Raw genomic sequence first — 21,230 nt, forward strand, 5'->3', positions numbered from 1 at the left:
TATATATATATATATATATATACATACAGACTTGGCATTTAATATGGAATTTTTTTTTTTTCTTGACTTGGGTTTACTTTCTGAACTCAGTATATCAATCTGGTGTTTATTTTACGCTTCGGTGATGTCTTTGTTAAAAGAGCCATGTCACTGATTGTCTTTCGCAGCAAGAAGTCAATAACAGGATTATATCACAGGTGGCATGACAAAATGTAAGGACAGGTACGTTTGACGATTGGCTTCACAATCGGGTATATAAGGGTTGTTGCGTTCTGTATTAGTGGAAAACAACTGCTGCACATCTACAAAAGTTATTTCCGCTTCCTCTGGAGATGGTCCGTCAACTCGACAATGCTGTTCGTCATGGAGTGGTGGCTTTACGAAATTCCAGCATGAAACAGCGTGCTTTTGCTCGGCAGTATGGCATCACTCAAGGTCAGGTGTCAAAGATCCTGAAACGAAATGCTCAGAGGGGTGTCCCTACTCCAATACCGGGGCCAGGACGTCCCCGCAGAACCACAAGGAGAGATGATCGCCAGCTGCACCGGTTAGTCTGCAATGGCCGTACCGTCAGCTAATCGGCTTAGGGCTGAGTGGCAGCAACTGACAAATGTGCCTGTAGCCAGAAGGCTAGTCAACCAACGACTGGTTCAAGCAGGCTATCGTGCCAGGCGTCCCCTGAGAAAGCCATGCCTGACCAGACAACACAGCCAGCGCCGATTGCAGTGGGCCAGAGAGCACCGTCAATGGCAGCCAGGACACTGGAATCACGTGACCTTCAGTGACGAGTCTAGATTTCTGGTCTATCGTAAAGATGGCCGTGCCCGAGTGCGCATACAAGTGCATGAAGCCTACAACGAAGATTGTATAGTGCAAGAGTCCAAGCTGGAGGTGGTGGGGTGACCGTTTGGGCTGCTTTTCATGCAGGGGCAAAACTGACCTGGTTGTTCTGAATGGAAACCTGAACCAGTTCAAGTACAGGGCCATTCTGGAAGAAACATTGCCTCCATTTGCTCGTGCAGCCTTTCGAGGAAACTTCGTCTTCCAAGATGACAATGCACGGCCTCATCGTGCTCGCATGATCCAACACTTTCTTGCTGACCATGGTGTAGAGCATATGGAGTGGCCTGCCATGTCCCCGGATATGAATCCGATAGAGAACTTGTGGGCAGAATTAACGCGTCAAATCGACCACTTGGGCCAGCAGCCGACCCCTGTGCGTGAATTGCAGCAGGCTATTGTCACTGCATGGCAAGCGATTCCTGTCCAAACCTTGGCAAATCTCGTGAACAGCATGCCTCAACGTGTACGTGCTCTCCTGAATGCTCGTGGGGGTTACACGAAGTACTGAACTGTAATTTTACTGTCCGTAATCCCAGTCGTAATTTAACTTTTGTTTTTGTTGAAAAACAATTTGGCTAATGTGCAAAATAAAGAGATACTTCTGGAAAACGTACAGAAGTTTAACACAGTACTGTCCGTGAATTGAGTTCGATATCAGTTTACATCACTTTGAAGGATCAATTTATTTGCTTCGAAATGTCAAATGTGTTTTTTGTTTCTTTTAAAGGTCACATTAACAAAATCTAGAATAATTTAAACATAATTCCAATGAACTTTTGGTTCTAAGTCATCTTGAAAAGTAAGTTCACCCCCACAAAAAAAAATTCCATATTAAATGCCAAGTCTGTATATATATCGGGCTGAATTATAAAGCACAACCAGAAACCGAAAGCCACGCCTCTCAAGCGTGGCGTGCTTGGTGGTCACGTGATCAACAGGTGTAGCTGATTATACCCGCACGCGCGGCACGCTTTTTCGGTCACGTGACCAGCCACTCTGGCGCCGGGGATCCCCGCCGGTGACGTCACCGGCTGGAGCAAGGAGATTCTAATGCTGGTCTTGCTTGGGGAACCCATGGGTCGCTACAGTATCTTCAATGGTGAGTACCCATTAGAATTTTATATGTTGTTAAAATTACGTATGTTTAAGAGTGTAAAAAGTGTTCAAGAGTATAGGAAGTGTTTATAAGAGTATGGGAAAGGTTAATAAGAGTGTGGGGAGGGTCATAAAGCTTTAAAATATATATAAATAATAAAATAAAAATATGGTCGCTACTTCGCGGATTTTCGTCTATCGCGGGGGGTTCTGGAACGTAACCCCTGCGATAAACGAGGGATCACTGTATATATATATATATATATATATATATATATATATATATATATATATATATATATATATATATATATATATATATATATATATATATATATATATATATATATATATATATATATATATTTATATGTATATATATACAGTGCATTCAGAAAGTATTCAGACCCCTTCACTTTTTTCACAGTTTGTTATGTTGCAGCCTTATGCTGAAATCGTTTAAATTCATTTTTTCCCTCATCAATCTACACTCAATACCCTATAATGACAAAGAGAAAACAGGATTTTAGAAAGTTTTGCAAATTTATTAAAAAGAAAAAACTGAAATATCACATTGACATAAGTATTCATACCCTTTGCTATGACACTTGGAATTTAGCTCAGGTGCCTCCCATTTCTCTTGATAATCTTTGAGATGTTTCTTCACCTTGATTGGAGTCCACCTGTGGTAAATTCAATTGCTTGCACATGATTTGGAATGGCACACACCTGTCTATATAAGATCTCACAGCTGACAATGCATATGTGTCTTTCACTGAGGAGAGGCTTCCGTCTGGCCACTCTGCCATAAATCCCAGATCGGTGGAGTGTTGCATTGATGATTGTCCTTTTGGAAGTTTCTCCCATCTCCAAACAGGATCCCTGGAGCTCAGCCAGAGTGACCATCAGGTTCTTTCCTGGAAGCTCTAGCAGTGTCCATGTGTTTTACACCTCTCCCACTCCCCTTCACATGCCTCCTACCCCCAAGCCCTCTACCTCCCACACATCTACCGAAGTCTCTGCTCTCAAATGTTGTACTTGTGTGCTTCCCCCTCTCTCTTCCCATCTTGACTCCTGCTCCCTTTATTGTCTTATGTGTCAGTTAGTCTTTTTTGTCATTAATGTTGTCATGTAATGTAATGTAATGCAACATTAAAATGTCATGTAATGTAATGCATTAATGTCATCAATGCATTACACGAGCCTCCATCTTGTATACAAAGAAAAGAAGAGAAAAGAGGTGCCTCACAGGTCGTAAGCCTTGAATGCTGTAATTGCGGCCTGATCCATTGGCTGGAGAAGAGAATTATGTTTGGAGGACAAGAAATACAACTTCAACTTCAATGCCATTTTTTCTCTGTCTCTCTTTCTCGTTCTCTTTCTTTCTCTCCCTTTCTTTTTCTATTTCTTACCTTAAATGACGAGAAGTATATTACACCAATTAGAGTATTCAAAGTTACCTTGGAACTACTAGAACGATATCAGAGTACGATAATTGTACTCTAAAATTTATCATTATTAGTAACATGGCACATAACCTTATATAAAGGGGCCTTTTCTATGCCCATGACATTTTACCCAAGAATTGCGTTTACTGAGTACTTTTGTGTCCGGGATTTCGGTCCTCATCCTCATGCCTGTAATAAAGTATTTCTTTCTGAAAAGTGACGTGATGTTCCTTGTCGTCATGCCTTTTTGCCACGCCAATGGTTTCGGTTTGATTGACATTCTTGGAGGATTAAAGTATTGATTGTGTTGAGTTTGGTACCCACATGTTATAATACTCACCGACTATGACCGATGTCCGCCACTAGGGCGTCGATTCACATAACCTGCAGATTGATGGGTTAATCTGTGGCGTGATAGCTCAAGCTCGATCAGTACCTGCCTAGATAGTGAAAGCGCACTTTTCAGTGGGAGCTGTTCACGTGACAATGCGCTTCCACGCACACATATGCATGCACACACGCATGCACAAGTACACAAGCACACGCTATTTTAAATCATACAGTGTTCAGATTACTCTATAATTCAATGACAATGAAAGAGGACTTCATGTTTATTTATTTATTTTTAAATATTTTTCACAACAGAGCAAGTCAAAGACCATTTGAGAAAATATTTCATGAATAAAAGGGTTCAATCAAACCCATATATTTTTATCTGTTGATTAAATCACATTCTTGGTGGATTATTGACAATACCCAATTATACCCAAAGCAATTGTAGAATTTCATATTTTTAGTCATAACCAATGGAAGCAAATTGTACCAATGGAAGCAAATTGTACCAATGGAAGCAAATTGTACCAATGGAAGCAAATTGTACCAATGGAAGCAAATTGTACCAATGGAAGCAAGTTGTACCAATGGAAGCAAATTGTACCAATTGAAGCAAATTGTACCAATGGAAGCAAATTGTACCAATGGAAGCAAATTGTACCAATGGAAGCAAATTGTACCAATGGAAGCAAATTGTACCAACAGAAGCAAATTGTACCAATGGAAGCAAATTGTACCAATGGAAGCAAATTGTACCAATGGAAGCAAATTGTACCAATGGAAGCAAGTTGTACCAATGGAAGCAAGTTGTACCAATGGAAGCAAATTGTACCAATGGAAGCAAATTGTACCAATGGAAGCAAATTGTACCAATGGAGGCAAATTGTACCAATAGAAGCAAATTGTACCAATGGAAGCAAATTGTACCAATGGAAGCAAATTGTACCAATAGAAGCAAATTGTACCAATGGAGGCAAATTGTACCAATAGAAGCAAATTGTACCAATGGAAGCAAATTGTACCAATGGAAGCAAATTGTACCAATAGAAGCAAATTGTACCAATAGAAGCAAATTGTACCAATGGAAGCAAATTGTACCAATAGAACCAAATAGTACCAATGGAAGCAAATTGTACCAATGGAAGCATTATTTTGCACAAATTAAGCAAAAACATCATTTCATTAAAGTGATGAAAACACCAAAATTGTTTATTCCCAGAATTCTTGATAAAGCTTCCACGGTTTTCCTCATCACCTGTAAAATAAATATAAATGGGAGAATATATGTTGTTATTATGAAACCAGATGTGATCATGTCTTTTGTTACTTTTGTAAAGGTCAGTATATATCGGGACATGGGAGTTCAGATGATCAAGACATGGCTCAAGGAGTGTGAAGTGCACAATGTCGGAAAGGATAAAACAGGTTGAGGAGGCAGTTAGCTCTTTTGTTGAATAAAATGTGTCGACAATGAACAAAGGTCATTAATAAGATAATGATAATTAAGATAATGATAATTAAGATAATTAATTAAGAAAATGATAATTAATGAACTAAGGCTACAAATATAACGGTGGTCAAAAAGTTATATTAACGAGATACTCACTCGTGTGGTGTTTGGGATTATCAGTCACTCTCGTGTGGTGTGAGTGGCGTTCGACATAAATTTTGGCATTTATTTTTCAATATATATTTTGCATGATATTTTCTTCTTAATTCAGAAAATTTGGATTTTGAAAAATAATGTTAGGTTGTCGTGCCTTGGTCGATCGGGAGAACGTCGTTTTCCGTGACTTTGCGAATGCCCTTGTTGCATCTCAGATTGCAGTGCGAAAGATATTGAAGGGCAAATAAGAGCTGGGCAAAATAATAACAACAATAACAGTAACTCAGTTAAGATACGAACACTTATAAAAAAATTTATAACAGATACGAACATCCCCCTTCCAAAGCCCTGATCTTTTCTACACCGGTTAAACACTCCTACGCTTTCCCAAAACTTTGCTTCAATATCCAGCTTGTTTATCCCTTGCATTCTCCTCCACCACTCATTGCTACCTGCTTCCCCTGATTGTCTCTTTCCATCGACATTCTCCTTTAACAATCAATTTAAATTCATTCCTTTAACAACCTCCTTCTTTCAAACCGCTTAACCAATCAATGCGAAAGTTTAAATTTGTGATCAACTCACCAGAGGAAATATCATTTGTTAACAATGATGTTATCAGTCACGTGGTATGGCAGCCTTAATATGGATTATAAGAAAATATTTTAAAACCTTCTCTAAATCTGTAAACTTTAAATTTGTGATTGACTTCTCATGTGAATCATTATTTGTTTTCAATGATGTCATCAGTCATGTGCTATGGCAACCATATTGCATCATTGGAAAACCTTTTAAAATATCCTTTCAAACCGCTTTACTGATGGATGATACATTTTTCATATGTGATCGACTAGACGTAGAAAATAGAATTTCATAACAGTGACGTCATTGGTCACGTGGCCCAGCAGGCATATTGGTCAAAATAAAACCTTTAAAATTAATTTTCTTTGAAACTGCTTCAGTGATCATTGCAAATCTTCAAATAAATGTTCGACTACCAATGGGAACGTTTGAGTAAAATAAGCCGATACGAAACACAATATGGCCGCCAGTGAAGTCACAATACAGAAGGTGGGCAATACCTCAAAAAATAGAAATTATATACACCTTGGAGTTAGTTGCATCTTATCAAATGGGGCTAATTCTGACACAACAGCAAGTGACATAATCATGCCGGAAATGGGCAATATCTCCAACGAAGGCTCATAGACAGCGAGGTGCACTACTGTGAACATCATGTCAATACTACCTGACCTAAAATATGTATTCTAAATCCAGTTCTCATTTTTTAACTGTTCAATCTGTCACCTATCCAATTTTGGCAACTAATCAGGTGAGCTCCAGGAGCATTTTGATCCTCTATTTTTCTTAAACGTAAGATGAAAAGTGCAGATTTCAATTGTCATCAAACTTCGTATTTTTAAATTCAAGTTTCGTTTGCATTTGTTGATTAAAAATTGTTTTTCTAACCAAAGGGAATTGATGATCATTACCATTCCTAGTTCCTTCCCAGCATGTATTCCATCATATTTGGAGACGGATGCTCCCTTAATAGACCCAGCACTGCATTCATTACGCCTTGTCCATCAGAAACACAGTGCACGGGTAAGCGGATAATCTTGTGCTCCTTTCTGGCCCACACAATATTCTTGTGAACCACTTCATGGCCATTGTTCTGGTTCAAGGAAGGAAGAAACAAAAAGAAATTTGTGAAAAAAATAATACCGTTTGTCAAACACAGCACACCTTTAAAAAAAAAAATAGTTATGAGCTTTCATATGCTGTGGTTTTAATCGATTAAAACCTGAATTGTTTTTGTATTACCATGGACAGTATCTTTCTTACCTGATTTCAAGATTCTCTTATCAGTAGATACAGCAAGTTATATGTAAGAGATGCGATGAAAGATTAGATTCTCCTGCAGCAATGACTCATGGGCTTACCTCACTGGTAGTACCACAGCTATTTAGAGGTGTTTGAAGGTGGAGATTCCGACCCAAACGCTGTCCTACACAAGACGGGTCATTCAGGTGGATGTTATATCCAGTGTAACCCAGGTGGTCGACATAAGCACCACGGATGGAGATTTCCATGTGATCCTTGTGGCAGGACAACACAATATTCTCATCTGCATTGAGATGGGTGGAAAAAGTCAAAACTTTTTCGATTCGAAAGTTCGATTTTAAAGACGATTATTAAACGACAAAAAACTCAAGCACCAGTTAGGTTGATCAAATGATTGATTCGCAGCAACGATCTTCAGGTTTTGTTCATTCCAGGGGACTTGGCTCAGCTACTGATGCACTTCTCCCCCCCCCCCCCCTTCCATGCTGACCCCCGGAGATTAGGGCAGAGATTTAAATTTCCCCAATAAACCAGTACACAATGGCTTTCTCTTTTCAAAAGGCACTGCAGAATATTAAATGGAAGAGTCCGTGTAGATTACAGCTCTGCCAAATGCTGTGTAGTTTTCTAAGCTATTTTCTAATGTCACAGCCAGTCTTGTTAGACACTACTGGCAATGGTTGAGTGAGTTTTGCTTGGTCTTGTCTTCACGCGTCGTGTTATGATCTAAACACGACTATGGTGAGGCCTCAATTATTTGCTAGAATTCCTGAAGGTAATTTCTGGACTCATCAAAAGTGAACTGCATTATGTGAAATGTGTCAATATGGAATAGCTCACGAGGTTGCATAAGCTCTCAAATGCGGTTTTTATTAAAATAATTTTAAACAATCAATCCATGATAAAAATCAAAGATGTTTCGCTGGATGTGGAAAAAAAATCCTTCGAAAATGCCGACAATTATTTCCTCCTCAGCTTGGTTTATTTTTGGAATTGACAGAGCCCCATCTTTTGCAATAAAAAGCTCACCATCATCATAGGTCAACATCCTCACAGATACAAAGTACGGCAATAAATCCCCATTATTAACCCAACAATGTACTTTGGATATCATCAATGTTCTTCAAATGAAAGCTGAATGATTGAACTTTCCACTTTTCTACTGCACAAAGCAAACTGGACTTGCATGTTGTGCAAATTTAATTACCTGCAGTGACATAACCTTTCCAGTGTGTTTCCCAGTGTGTACCCTGGATTAGAATAGGTACACCGTATCCCTGCGTGTCGTAAGAGACGACTAACTAAGAGGATTGGCGTCAGGAAGGGCATCCAGCCATAAAAAGATTGCCTCAAAAAGAGAACCATGACAATTACAACTACATATGGGCAGGGTACAGCCCGAAGTGGAGATCGGTTTCTGAGGTTTGGGACATGGAATGTAGGGACAATGACAGGGAGATCAGGAGAAGTGGTGCAAGTATTGGTCAGAAGAAGAGTGGACATATGTTGTGTGCAAGAGACGAGATGGAAGGGAAGTGGTGTGAGAATGGTGAAGGGTAGGCAGGGACAGAAATACAAGTTTATGTGGCAAGGGTGACTGGAGGGCGTGAATGGTGTTGGTGTCCTGTTTTCTGAGGAGTTTGTAGACAGTGTGGTGAGTGTGACGAGAGTGAGTGATACGTTGATGATGGTGAAAATGATGATTGGAAAGCTCTTGGTGAACGTCATCTCGGGATATGCTCCGCAGGTTGGTCGAAGCGATGAAGAGAAGGACAAGTTCTGGTGTGCGATAGAGAAGCTGATGGAAAACGTGAAAGATGAGGAAGTTGTTGTGGTAGGAGGAGACCTAAATGGACATGTGGGAAGGAGTATGGATGGTTTTGACGAAGTTCATGGGGGTTACGGATATGGTGTGAGAAATGGAGAAGGTGAAAGGATTTTGGAGTTTGCTGATGAAGCTGATTTGTTGATTTGTAATACTCAGTTCCAGAAAGAGGATAATAAGCTTGTTACATACACGTCAGGTGGGTCGACGACAACCGTTGACTACCTGATGGTGCGTAGGCGAGATAGGGGGCACCTCCGGGACTCAAAGGTGATCCCGGGGGAGGAGGCTGTTTCACAGCACCACTTGGTTGTCTGCGACATAAGGGTGAAAGGTGCGAGGAGAGCTCGGCGGGTGAAGTACCAACCGAGAATGAAGGTGTGGAGGTTGAAAGAGGTGACAGTAAGGGAGGCATGAAAAGAGAGGCTGAGTAGGGTCGAGGCTGATGTGGTTGAGCTTGAAAGTGGTTGGATGTCAATGAAAGCTCGTCTGTTGGGAGCCGTTGGTGAGGTGTGTGGATGGACAAAAGGACCACCGAGGCACTCGGAAACATGGTGGTGGGATGATGAAGTTGGAAAGAGGATTGACGAGAAGAGGAAGAAGTTCAAGGAGAGGCAGAAGGCGAAGGGTACGGGAGCAGAAACAGCAGAGCATGAAAGTTATAAGGCAGCCAGGAAGGCTGCAAAGAAAGAGGTAGCAAAGGTGCAGGAGGCATATAGGAAAATGTTCGGAGAACGCTTGGATTCGGAAGAGGGTCAGAAAGCAGTATTCAGGATTGCAAAGCAGATAGTGAAAGAGAGGTGTGATGTGATGGGGGTGCATTGCTTGAAGGATGAAGTGGGACAAATCGTTGTCGACCCAGATGGAATTAAAGGAAGATGGAAAAGACATATGGAAATGCTGTTGAATACAGAGAATGAATGGGATGGCAACATAGAGAGTAACCCAGTTATAGGACCGGCAGAGAAGATAACTGAGAAGGAAGTTGAGGAAGCGATAAAAGCAATGAAGGGTAGAAAAGCGGGAGGGCCGACGGGAGTTGTGGGAGATATGTTGAAGGCAGCAGGAAGTTGGGGTGTGAAGAGAATGACAGAGATCTGTAATCTGGTGGTGAAAGAAGGCCGCATTCCAGTGGATGGGGAACTGAGTACCCTCGTCCCTCTATACAAGGGGAAAGGTGACCCTCTGGAGTGTGGCTCGTACCTAGCAATAAAGTTATTGGAGCATGGAATGAAGGTATTAGAAAGGGTGTTGGAGAGGAGGATAAGGAAGAAAGTGAAGATCGACGAAATGCAGTTTGGATTTATGCCAGGAAGAGGAACGACAGACGTGCTTTTCATTGTGAGGCAGTTGCAGGAGAAGTACATGGAAAAGAGGAAGAAGTTATTTCTTGGGTTTGTTGATCTGGAGAAAGCATTCGATAGGGTTCCACGCAAAGTATTGACATGGGCATTGAGGAAGTTAGGAGTGGAGGAATGGTTGATCAGAGTAGTGATGGCAATGTACAAAAGAGCGTGCACATCTGTAAGGACGAAGGACGGGAACAGTGGTGAGTTTGAGGTGTAGGTGGGAGTGCATCAGGGGTCGGTACTAAGTCCACTACTATTTGTAGCTGTGATGGAGGTGCTGGCTCAGAACGTAAAGGAGGGTTTACCATGGGAGTTGTTGTATGCAGATGATCTGGTGTTGATTGCGGAAAGTATGGATGGACTGAAGGAAAAGATGAACAAGTGGAAGGAATGTATGGAGACAAAAGGTCTGAAGGTGAATATCGGAAAGACGAAGGTGATGGCAAGCGGTAAAGCATGTGGTGAGGTGGAAAGAACTGGGATGTGGCCCTGTGCTGTGTGTAGGAAGGGTGTCGGAGTGAACTCCATTCAATGTACAATGTGCGCTGAGTGGGTTCATCAAAAATGTAGTGGTCTGAGAGGGTCATTAACCAGTGTGGCAGCTACAATCAAATGTAAGGTGTGCACAGAGGTAGCTGCAGATGGAGGAAATGTTGAGTTGGATCTTGGAGACGGCGTGAAGCTGGAAGGTGTGAAAACATTTTGCTACCTCGGAGGCATGCTGAATGGTGAAGGTGGATCAGACTCGGCAACGGTTGCTCGAGTGAGATGTGCATGGAAGAAGTTTCGGGAACTGAGTGGCGTGCTGATGATGAGGGGAGTGTCGTTGAAGCTTAAGGGAAAGGTGTATGCTGCATGTGTGAGAAGTGTTATGATTTATGGGAGCGAGACATGGGTAATGAACGTAGAGCAGCAACGAAGGTTGGAAAGGGTGGAAATGCGAATGGTTCGACGGATGTGCGGAGTATCGTTGAGAGAGAGGAAGACAAATGATGAATTGCGAAAGATGATGGGAATAGAGCCTGTGATTGATGCTGTGAAGAGGAACAGGTTGAGATGGTTTGGTCATGTGTTGAGGAAGAATGAAAGTGACTGGTTGAGAAGAGTGATGGAAATGAATGTAGAAGGAAGTAGAGGACGGGGAAGACCAAGAAAGACTTGGCTAAAGATGGTGGTAGAAGAAATGCGGGCAAGGGGGTTAACAAGGAGAGATGCAGAAAATAGGGCAAAATGGAGAAGATTGTCATGGGGACCGCAAGGCTAACCCCCGCTCTAGTAGGGAAAATGGCCTTTAAAATGCATGTTGTTGTTGTTGTTGACATAACCTTTCCAGGTTACACATTTTTATCATACATGTATGTGTCTACTTATTCCAAAAACACCTCAGTGAACATAAATAAAAGTTTCATCCTGTATTGTTCAGATTTCAATGAGCTTCAATATTTGCATGAAAATTACAAACAAACTCGTACCTTTGCTGTTGTACTAGTTTGAAATTTATGTCGATTTAAGAGCCTCTGATTTCAATCATGAACATTCCCATTTATCAATACCGTGAGAAATTGCCACCATTGCTATAAGACAAGAATACACAGAAAACAACAAAACTCACCTTGTCCATCACAAAGAACTGTTGCATCTTCATCGTGAACGCAGTTGTGAGTTCCCCAACCATTGTGCCGACACTGAGACAGATGCGTCTCACTTCCATTGCAAAACACGTTGTCCATCCAGATCGATCCTCGTCCCTGTCCAAAGTCAACAGGTGATGCAGCAGTCATTGGACTCCCACAATCGAGCTGGCGACAGACAACCTGTGCATCATTATTGTCCCAAAAATCGTCGCAGACGGTGCCCCAGGAGCCCCGGTAGAATACTTCTACACGGCCCTCACAGCAATCTTCTCCACCCACAAGGCGCACAGGGAGCTCTGGAAAAGGAAAATAGAAATTTGTACCAATATTGTTATCCTAAACTTGCAACTGTGCACACATCTTAAACCAAGAACTATTGATTCAATGACAAACCTAATCATTTAAATTGTTCTATTTATCCGCAACAAGTATTGTACATTGAACAAAAATGCAAAGACATTGTCAACTTACAGTTTTTAAATACCATATTTTATTATCTAGAGGCTCGTACTTCACGTGAGAAGGTGGAGGATCCCAAATACGAGGCTAAATATATTACAGAACAACCAAACAAAATGTCAGCTTTCTTTGAATTACATGTGGCAAGTTTTAAATGACGAACTTTTTCAATGAATTATAAATTACAAGTTCAGTGTTGGATACTTTGGTTTGAACCTCCCTTTAAAATGAGTGAAATGAAACATTTCCAATTCCCTTCACATCCCTGCTTAACCAATCACTCACGTGAGGAACTCGGAGCAGCTGTTGTGGTCTCCAACACTCCTGCAAGACAAAAGTTTGATTCTTGTATATCAAGAGAGTTCATATCATTTTTAATGATGCAGATGTATTCGTGGTGAGAGTAGCATCCTTGCAAATGCATCTGATAATTTGCACCGATGTGGATTTGTTCTTTTTTTCGTAACTTCGACCTGCCCATTTGCTCTGCATGAATCTTTCCAGTTCCTTCTGCTCTGTTGATATTCTAACTTTACTTCCCTCCTTCTCCATCAAAATAAGAATTCATATAAAGTTTCCAAATTTTGTGTTTGTGGCCATACTCCACTCCTTGAATAAAATCACAATTCCTCGTTTTTTGTTTGTTTTACCTTCGCCAGAGGAGAGGGTATTGCATTTGAATCCGTCTGTTTGTCTGCCTGTCTGTCTGTTTGTTTGCCCGCACAGAATAAATATGATTTTCTCTGCAACTGTTGGTCCGATTGACAGGAAATGTTCACCATAGGTGCACCTGTAGAACCTGTATAATGTTTTAATGATAATTATGACGTCATAGGTCACGTGGTACGGGCGCCATCTTGGAAAAACCAAAAAGATTGCACCTCTATATCGAAGAAATTTGCACCGAAAAAAATTGAGCTCATTGTAAAGAACTCTCCATGGGGAATAAAATATGCTAATGATGTCATAGGTGCCTCCATTATGACGTCATAATTCGACAAGTGCAAAACTTCATACGATCAAGATGAAATGTATTGAGCGTCATCTGGGGATACATTGGTGGAGAAAAAAATAAATAGATGACAATCAGTCACGTGGTTCGGCCGCTATCTTGGAAAAACAGAAAAAATTTGCACCTCAATATCTCCGAAAGCACTGCATAGAAAAAAATTGAGACATGGCTCATTGTAAACAACTCTCCATGTGGAATAACATAATATGTTACTGATGACGTCATAGGTGCCTCTATTATGACGTCATCATTTGACAAGTGCAAAACTTCATCTGATCAAGATTAAATTTCTTGAGCATCATCTAGGGGTAAATTGGTGGAGAAAAAAAATATGATGACGCCATCGGTCACGTGGTTCGGCCGCCATATTTGTTTCAACGCCAAAGCCATGAGTTATATGTTTCAACATGGCCAACATATTTGTTTCAACACTTCGCCTCCATCGTGCGAAGTCCTTCCTTGGCACACCTGAGCTCCTCACCACATACAAGGCTTTCATCCGCAGCTCAATGGAATACTGTTCTCCCCTCCGGGCCGGTGTAGCAGGATTCTCTCACTCCCCTAAAATCTCACTCTAGAGTGTTTCTGTCCTCGGATAAAATCACTCCAGAGTGAACTAATCCAAGGACTGGCACACTCTAGAATGTAATTATCCTTGGACAGAATCACTCCCCCTGTCAGGATCAACACACTCCCTCCAGGATCAAAGCACTCCCCTTTAGGATAAAGTCAATCCCCCAGAAAGAATGGAAAGATATATTTAGTTACTTTGGAAATATATCTCACAGGATGTTAGATATCGTTGCAATGATCAACAGAGCTTTTACTATGTATTTTAGTTATTTTTTAGTTAGTTAGTTGTTACTTTATTTACTTTATTTTGTTGTACACCGCTCCTTTCCTATGCCATATCCAGGCATTGCAAAACGTCATTGCTGGGCACCGAAGGGGGCTTGGCAGTGACGCACGCTGAAAGGGAGTACTCAGTTTTCACTCTGTTTGTTTTCTTGCTTTCTTGTTTTCTTGTTTGTTTGTTTGTCCGGGCGATATCTCAGCCATCCTTTGAGCTAGGTAGCTGAAATTTCGGCACAATAGTGAGCAAGTCCTTTGTCAAAAACGCTATTTTTTGTTTTTTGATTAATCAATTAATTGAGGAGTTATTTAATTATTAGCGATTAATTAAGTACTTATTTAATTAATCAAATTTCCTTTCTCTTCTGACCATTAACTCAGGCACCTTTTGAGTTAGGAAGCTGATATTTGGACAGGCCAATGACCAGGGGATTTGGCTGCAAAGGCTGTTTTTGATTTATTAATTAATCAATTAATCAATTAATCGATTAATTATTTAATTATTCAATTAATGACTTTTGTTTTTTTAAAGTTACAGATTCTGATGAAATGGTGGTGGTTTATGTGTTCTATGACCGAATTGATTAATAATTTAATTTTTTAATGATTATTATTTATTTATTTTCATTATTAATCATTTATTTATTTTCTTTCTCATTTGGCCAATATCTCAGGCACCTTTTGAGCTCGGAAGCTAATATTTGGACATGAGTGACCAAGTGATGTGGCTATCAAGGATATTTTTGATTTATTGATTGATCAATTAATCGATTATTTAATTATTCGATTAATTACTTTAAAAAAAAAAAATTCAGTTACAGATTCTGATGAAATGGTGGTGGTTTATTTTTGATTTATTGATTAATCATTAATCGATTAATTATCTATTGATTAATCGATTAATTATTTGTTGATTAATCAATTAATTATCTAATTTTTTATTAATTACTTATTTTCTAAAAGATACATCTTCGGATGAAGCACCAGTGGTTTAGTTATGCTATTAGCCAATTGATTAAGAAAATATTTTGTGATAATCTTTTGTTGATTTTAATTATACAATTAATCAATCAATTAGTGTACGCCTCTCCCTCCCAATGCAGCCTCCATGAGCTGCACTGCGGTATTGCCGGGCGCCGGAGGCGCCCCGGCAATGCCGCGCTGTAGGATATTTAATTAATTGGCATGGGGGCGGTGTAATTTGAATGTATATGTACTTGTTTGTTTTTATTTTTTGTTTGTTACTTTATTTTGTGAAATATGTGAATATTATTATACTATCTATATTATAATAGGCGAAGGTGATTCTGTCTGTCTGTCTGTCTGTCTGTCTGTCTGTCTGTCTGTCCGGGGGTGTGGCTTACTCCGTTTACAGAGTAGCTCCACTCATTCTTGGAGAGGCTTCATGTCAACAAATATCCACCATTTTATTGACTTGAATAGCTTTGAGGCCTATTTAGTTAGGCCCGTGCTGTCTTTCTCTCTCACACAGGTTTATTTCAACTCTAATTCTATATATCATTTCATTTTTAACAGTCGCTAACGTAGTTTTAGACTCGGTTGAAGAGAATCCCATGAAAGTTTCCATTTATAGAACGAAATGATTTCTCAAAGGCCTGTAAAATAAAGCCCATTCATTGAGTCACCCTCACAATTTTATCCTCTCCAACCCCACGCTCCTCTCCAACCCCTCGCTCCTCTCAAACCCCTCGCTCCTCTCAAACCCCTCGCTCCTCTCCAACCCCTAGCACCTCTCCAAGCCCTCGCTCCTCTCCAACCCCCCGCTCCTCTCCAACCCCTCGCTCCTCTCCAACCCCGAGCTCCTCTCCAACCCCTAGCTCCTCTCCAACCCCTAGCTCCTCTCCAACCCCCGCTCCTCTCCAACCCCCGCACCTCTCCAACCCCTCGCTCCTCTCCAACCCCTCACTCCTCTCCAACCCCTCGCTCCTCTCCAACCCCTCGCTCCTCTCCAACCCCTCGCTCCTCTCCAACCCCTCGCTGGAATGAATGCCAGTTTAAGCAGGATTACCTTTACTTCCGTATAATAATGATGAATTAAATAATAACGAAGAAATATCTGTCGGCAATTTCCCGTCTATGGCGATACGTGAACGAAGCTGCGCCCCTCTCTCCACATTATTGTGACGACGTATAAATTAAATATTTCATCGTGACGATTGTCATCAAATGGAAAAGTCCGCCACAAAATTTTAGTATATCTCGCCATTTTCCCGTCTGTTATTTTAGGCGGTGTATGACTGACCGTGCCGCGATTTTTAATATATATATATCGGCAATTTTCCATGTGTGCGTGAATGTTCTCAATTATTTCTGACACCGAGTCTAAAACCATCGATAAAAATTATATCAGATGGTGAATTCAAAATAAAATCGTGAGGGTGACTCAATGAATGAGCTTTATTTTACAGGCCTTTGAGAAATCATTTCGTTCTATAAATGGAAACTTTCATGGGATTCTCTTCAACCGAGTCTACAACTATGTTAGCGACTGTTAAAAATGAAATGATATATCGAATTAGAGTTGAAATAAACCTGTGTGAGAGAGAAAGACAGCACAGGCCTAACTAAACAGACCTCAAAGCTATTCAAGTTAATGAAATGGTGGATATTTGTTTACATGAAGCCTCTCCAAGAATGGGTGGAGCTACTCTGTAAACGGAGTAAGCCACTACCCCAGACAGACAGAGACAGAATCACCTTCGCCTATTTTAATATTTTAAAAATATTTTTAATATTATAATTACCAACATTTATATAGCGCCTATATCCAGTTCTCGGAACTGCTCAGAAGAGCTTGTTTCCTGGTTATCGAGACGTGAACACACCTTTGCCAATATACAAACATTTGAGTAACATTTTAAAACCCGTATTTAATATTTCTTAAAAGTGCAGTGAAGTTATAGAACGTAACTTAAAATGACATATTATATGTTGAAATGAAAATATCCTTTCAGTATAAAACATCGTAAATGTATCGTAATATTACTGCGAATGCCCTAATATCAAAATATATAGTTATTTGAATGTTAAATTTATACTCTTCTTTATTTGATTTACCCAGTTATATACAGGGATGCGAAAAACATTGTATTTTTATTTTTAGGGAGAGACGTTGACAAAGGACATCATTTTGCCATGTTTATCAATTCATTTATCATTTTATGTTCATATTCATTAACTTTGTCATGGTTGTATGTCATTACCATGCAATAAATATTGTTTAAATCACAATATATATAGGGCGAGTGTTATAATCCTGGGGAGTCATTTGATCCAGCAAGGGGGAGTGTTAAAATCCTAGGGGGAGTGATTTCACCCTAGGATAAAACCACTAGAGTGAATTTTTCCTAGGAAAATATCACTCTGGAGTGATTTTATCCTGGGGAGTGATTCTATCCTCCTACACCGGTGCTCCTGCCTCACACCTAGCTCGGCTTCACGCTGTTGAAACCAAAGCTTTCAGAATCATTGGAATCTCCCGCGATTAAGCTAATAGTCAGGTTCACGATGTTTTTTCGTTCAAAATTATGGTAGATTAGCAAAACTATACATTTTTGGAATATTCAGAGCATGAGGAATCCAAAAATTAATGTTTACATTTGCGTAGACACCTTTGCGAAAATGACACTCAGGACAGTGATGAAGGTCTGTAAAAGCATATTCCTGAACGGTATAGACCTCGTAGATCCTGTGTATAGGACTTATAGTTCAATCTGATACTACCTATAACTTCCTATAACAACCTATAACTTCAAAGGACTTGCAATATAATGTATTATGTAATACAGTTATATCACAAATATAAAGACAATGGTTTTCAAGTACCTTTGTTTGTTGCTTTTCTATAATCCTGAGCATTATTTTGAGGCCTTTATTGGATTCCTTGACCCAGAAAACATAGGATTAGCATATTTAATTAAGTCTCTAGGTTGACTAGAAGCCGAGATCACGCAAAATATGTATTTTATGGCAGCAATTTTCAAAATCCAAAATGGCGGCCATGCAGGTGTCTGTGCAAATGCCAACATTGATTTTCAGATTCTCCATGCTCTGAAGATTCCAAAAATGTACAGGTTTGCTAATCCCAAAACTTTGAAAGAAATTATATTTGTTAACATAGTGAACCTGACTATCTTCATCACTGTCCTGAGTGTCATTTTCGCAAAGGTGTCTACGCAAATGTAAACCTTAATTTTTGGATTCCTCATGCTCTGAATATTCCAAAAATGTATAGTTTTGCTAATCTACCAAAATTTTGAACGAAATTATATTTGTTAACATAGTGAACCTGACTATAACTCCGAGGGCCTTTCACTTGCTCACTGCAGGCAAGTTGGTGGTCTTTCTGTCTTCTACCGACTACTCTCCGGCCTTGCTCCCCCAGCTCTGTCTGTGCTCTGTCCCCCAAATATTCCTACAGGTCGCACAAGATCTGCCTGCAACCCTCTTATGGTTAAACTGCCAAAATCAAGACTCTCTGCTCACCTTCACTCCTCTTTTCTCCCACATCTGGAACAAACTCCCTCACTCTCTTCAATCCCACTCCTCCATCCAGGTCTTTAAAACAGCTGTTCACCACAATCTCTGATCTTCCCCCATCCAAAAACCTTGATCTTTTCTCCCCCCGCTAATTTCACCCCAGATCCACTTTTTTGAAATTCCAACTTCTTTCCTGGAAGTCCTTGCAGTGTCCTTGTGTTTTATACTTCTCCCACTCCCCTTCCCCTTCCCATGCCTCCTCCCCACAAGCCCTCTCCCTCCTACAGATCTACTGATGTCCCTGCTCTCAAATGTTGTGTTTGTGTGCTTCCCCTTCTCTCCCCCCATCTTGTCTACCGCTCCCCTCATAATATACTTTGTGTGTCTGTTTGATTTTTTTGTGTGATAAATGTTAGCTCTTTCACGAGCCTCGATCCTGTATTAAAAAAAAAAAATCCTAAAAAAAACACTGAAAACGCGTCCTGGTGAAGGTCTCCAATCTCTGATTGCTCTTTCCAGTTTTTTTATGTTGAAGGCTCCATTCACAGACTATGTAGTCCTCATCGAGGCTAGGCCTTAAATAAAAAGAGCTGCGTTGATAGAGAAGTGAAGAAAGAGAAAACAAGTACACATACATTCAAAGTACACCGCCCCCATGCCAAATAATTAAATATCCTACAGCGCGGCATTGCCGGGGCGCCTCAGGCGCCCGGCAATACCGCAGTGCAGCTCATAGAGGCTGCATTGGGAGGAAGGAAAAAAAAAAAAAAAAAAAAAAAAAACCTTTAGAGGCCATTTTTCCCCGCAAGCGGGGGTTGGCCTTTTTCGGGAACTGTGGTTGTTGTTGTTTTTCGGTCCCCTTTTTGAAGCAATGTTTTACGGCCAGATGCCCTTCCTGACGCCAACCCTTTTTGCCGCCTTTAACGACAAGCAGGGAATTACCAGTGAACTGGTACTCAATTTGCCGACCTCGGAAGGATGACAGGCTGAGTCAACCCCCCTGGCGTTAATTCAGCGATTGACCGGGATTCGAACCCAGGATCCTAGGATCCTAAGCCGGCACCCTAGCCGCTAGCCCAACACCAGGTTTGCATTGGGAGGGAGAGGTGTACACTAATTGATTGATTAATTGTATAACTAAAATCAATAAAAGATTATCACAAAATATTTTCTTAATCAATTGGCTAATACCATAACAAAACCACTCGTGCTTCATCCGAAGATGTATCTTTTAGAAATTTAATCAAATAAGTCATTAATAAAAAATTAAATAATTAATTGATTAATCAATAAGTAATTCATCGATTAATCAATAAATAATTATGAATCGATTAAATTATTAATCAATTAATCAAAAATATCCTTGATAGCCACATCACTTGATCACTGTCATGTCCAAATATTAGCTTCCCAGCTCCAAAAGGTGCCTGAGATATTGGCCAAATGAGAAAGAAAATAAATAAATGATTAATAATGAAAATAAATAAATAATAATCATTAAAAAATTAAATTATCAATCAATTCGGTCACAGAACACATAAACCACCACCATTTCATCAGAATCTGTAACTGGGGGAAAAAAATTATTTTTAGTAACTAATCTAATAATTAAATAATTAATCGATACATTGATTAATTGATTAATCAATAAATCAAAACTATCCTTGATAGCCACATCACCTGGTCACTCATGTCCAAATATTAGCTTCTGAGCTCAAAAGGTGCCTGAGATATTGGCCAAATGAGAAAGAAGATAAATAAATAATTAATAATGAAAATAAATAAATAATAATCATAAATTTTTTTAATTATTAATCAATTCGGTCAGAGAACACATAACCCACCACCATTTCATCAGAATCTGTAACTTAAAAAAAAAAAAAAAAATTGTCATTAATAAAATAATTAAATAATTAATCGATTAATTGATTAATTAATAAATCAAAAATAGCCTTTGCAGCCAAATCACCTGGTCATTGGCATGTCCAAATATCAGCTTCCTAACTCAAAAGGTGCCTGAGTTAATGGTCAGAAGAGAAATGAAATTTAATTAATTAAATAAGTACTTAATTAATCGCTAATAATTAAATAACTCATCAATTAATTGATTAATCAAAAAACAAAAAATACGGTTTTTGACAAAGGATTTGCTCACTATTGTGCCGAAATTCAGCTTCCTAGCTCAAAGGATGGCTGAGATATCGCCCGGACAAACAAACAAACAAACAAACAAGAAAGAAAGAAAGCAAGAAAACAACAACCAGAGTGAAAACTGAGTACTCTCTTTCAGCGTGCGTCGCTGCCGAGCCCCCTTCGGTGCCCAGCAATGACGATTTGCAATGCCTGGAGATGGCATAGGAAAGGAGCGGTGTACAATACGGTAGTCAAAGTTGTTGAGGACGTAAAAAATATATACATTTTGAGAAGGG

General features: G+C 39.9%; 1 protein-coding gene across 1 annotated transcript in view; it reads right to left on the minus strand.

Annotated features, from left to right (window-relative positions):
* Positions 1-3,984: 3,984 nt before the first annotated feature.
* Positions 3,985-21,230, minus strand: part of LOC137430000 (scavenger receptor cysteine-rich domain-containing protein DMBT1-like) — a 134,862-nt gene continuing 117,616 nt past the window's right edge. Inside the window, exons 19-23 of the mRNA XM_078781051.1 lie at positions 12,723-12,761; positions 11,957-12,274; positions 7,269-7,453; positions 6,819-7,000; positions 3,985-4,974 (exon numbers count right to left, since the gene is read on the minus strand). Of these exons, the coding sequence (XP_078637177.1) occupies positions 6,824-7,000; positions 7,269-7,453; positions 11,957-12,274; positions 12,723-12,761 (719 nt within the window). The 3' untranslated portion in view covers positions 3,985-4,974; positions 6,819-6,823. The remainder of the gene's footprint in view (positions 4,975-6,818; positions 7,001-7,268; positions 7,454-11,956; positions 12,275-12,722; positions 12,762-21,230) is intronic.

Source organism: Myxine glutinosa, chromosome 6 (assembly GCF_964187855.1).
Source record: "Myxine glutinosa chromosome 6, kmMyxGlut1.1, whole genome shotgun sequence".
Lineage (NCBI taxonomy): Eukaryota > Metazoa > Chordata > Myxini > Myxiniformes > Myxinidae > Myxine > Myxine glutinosa.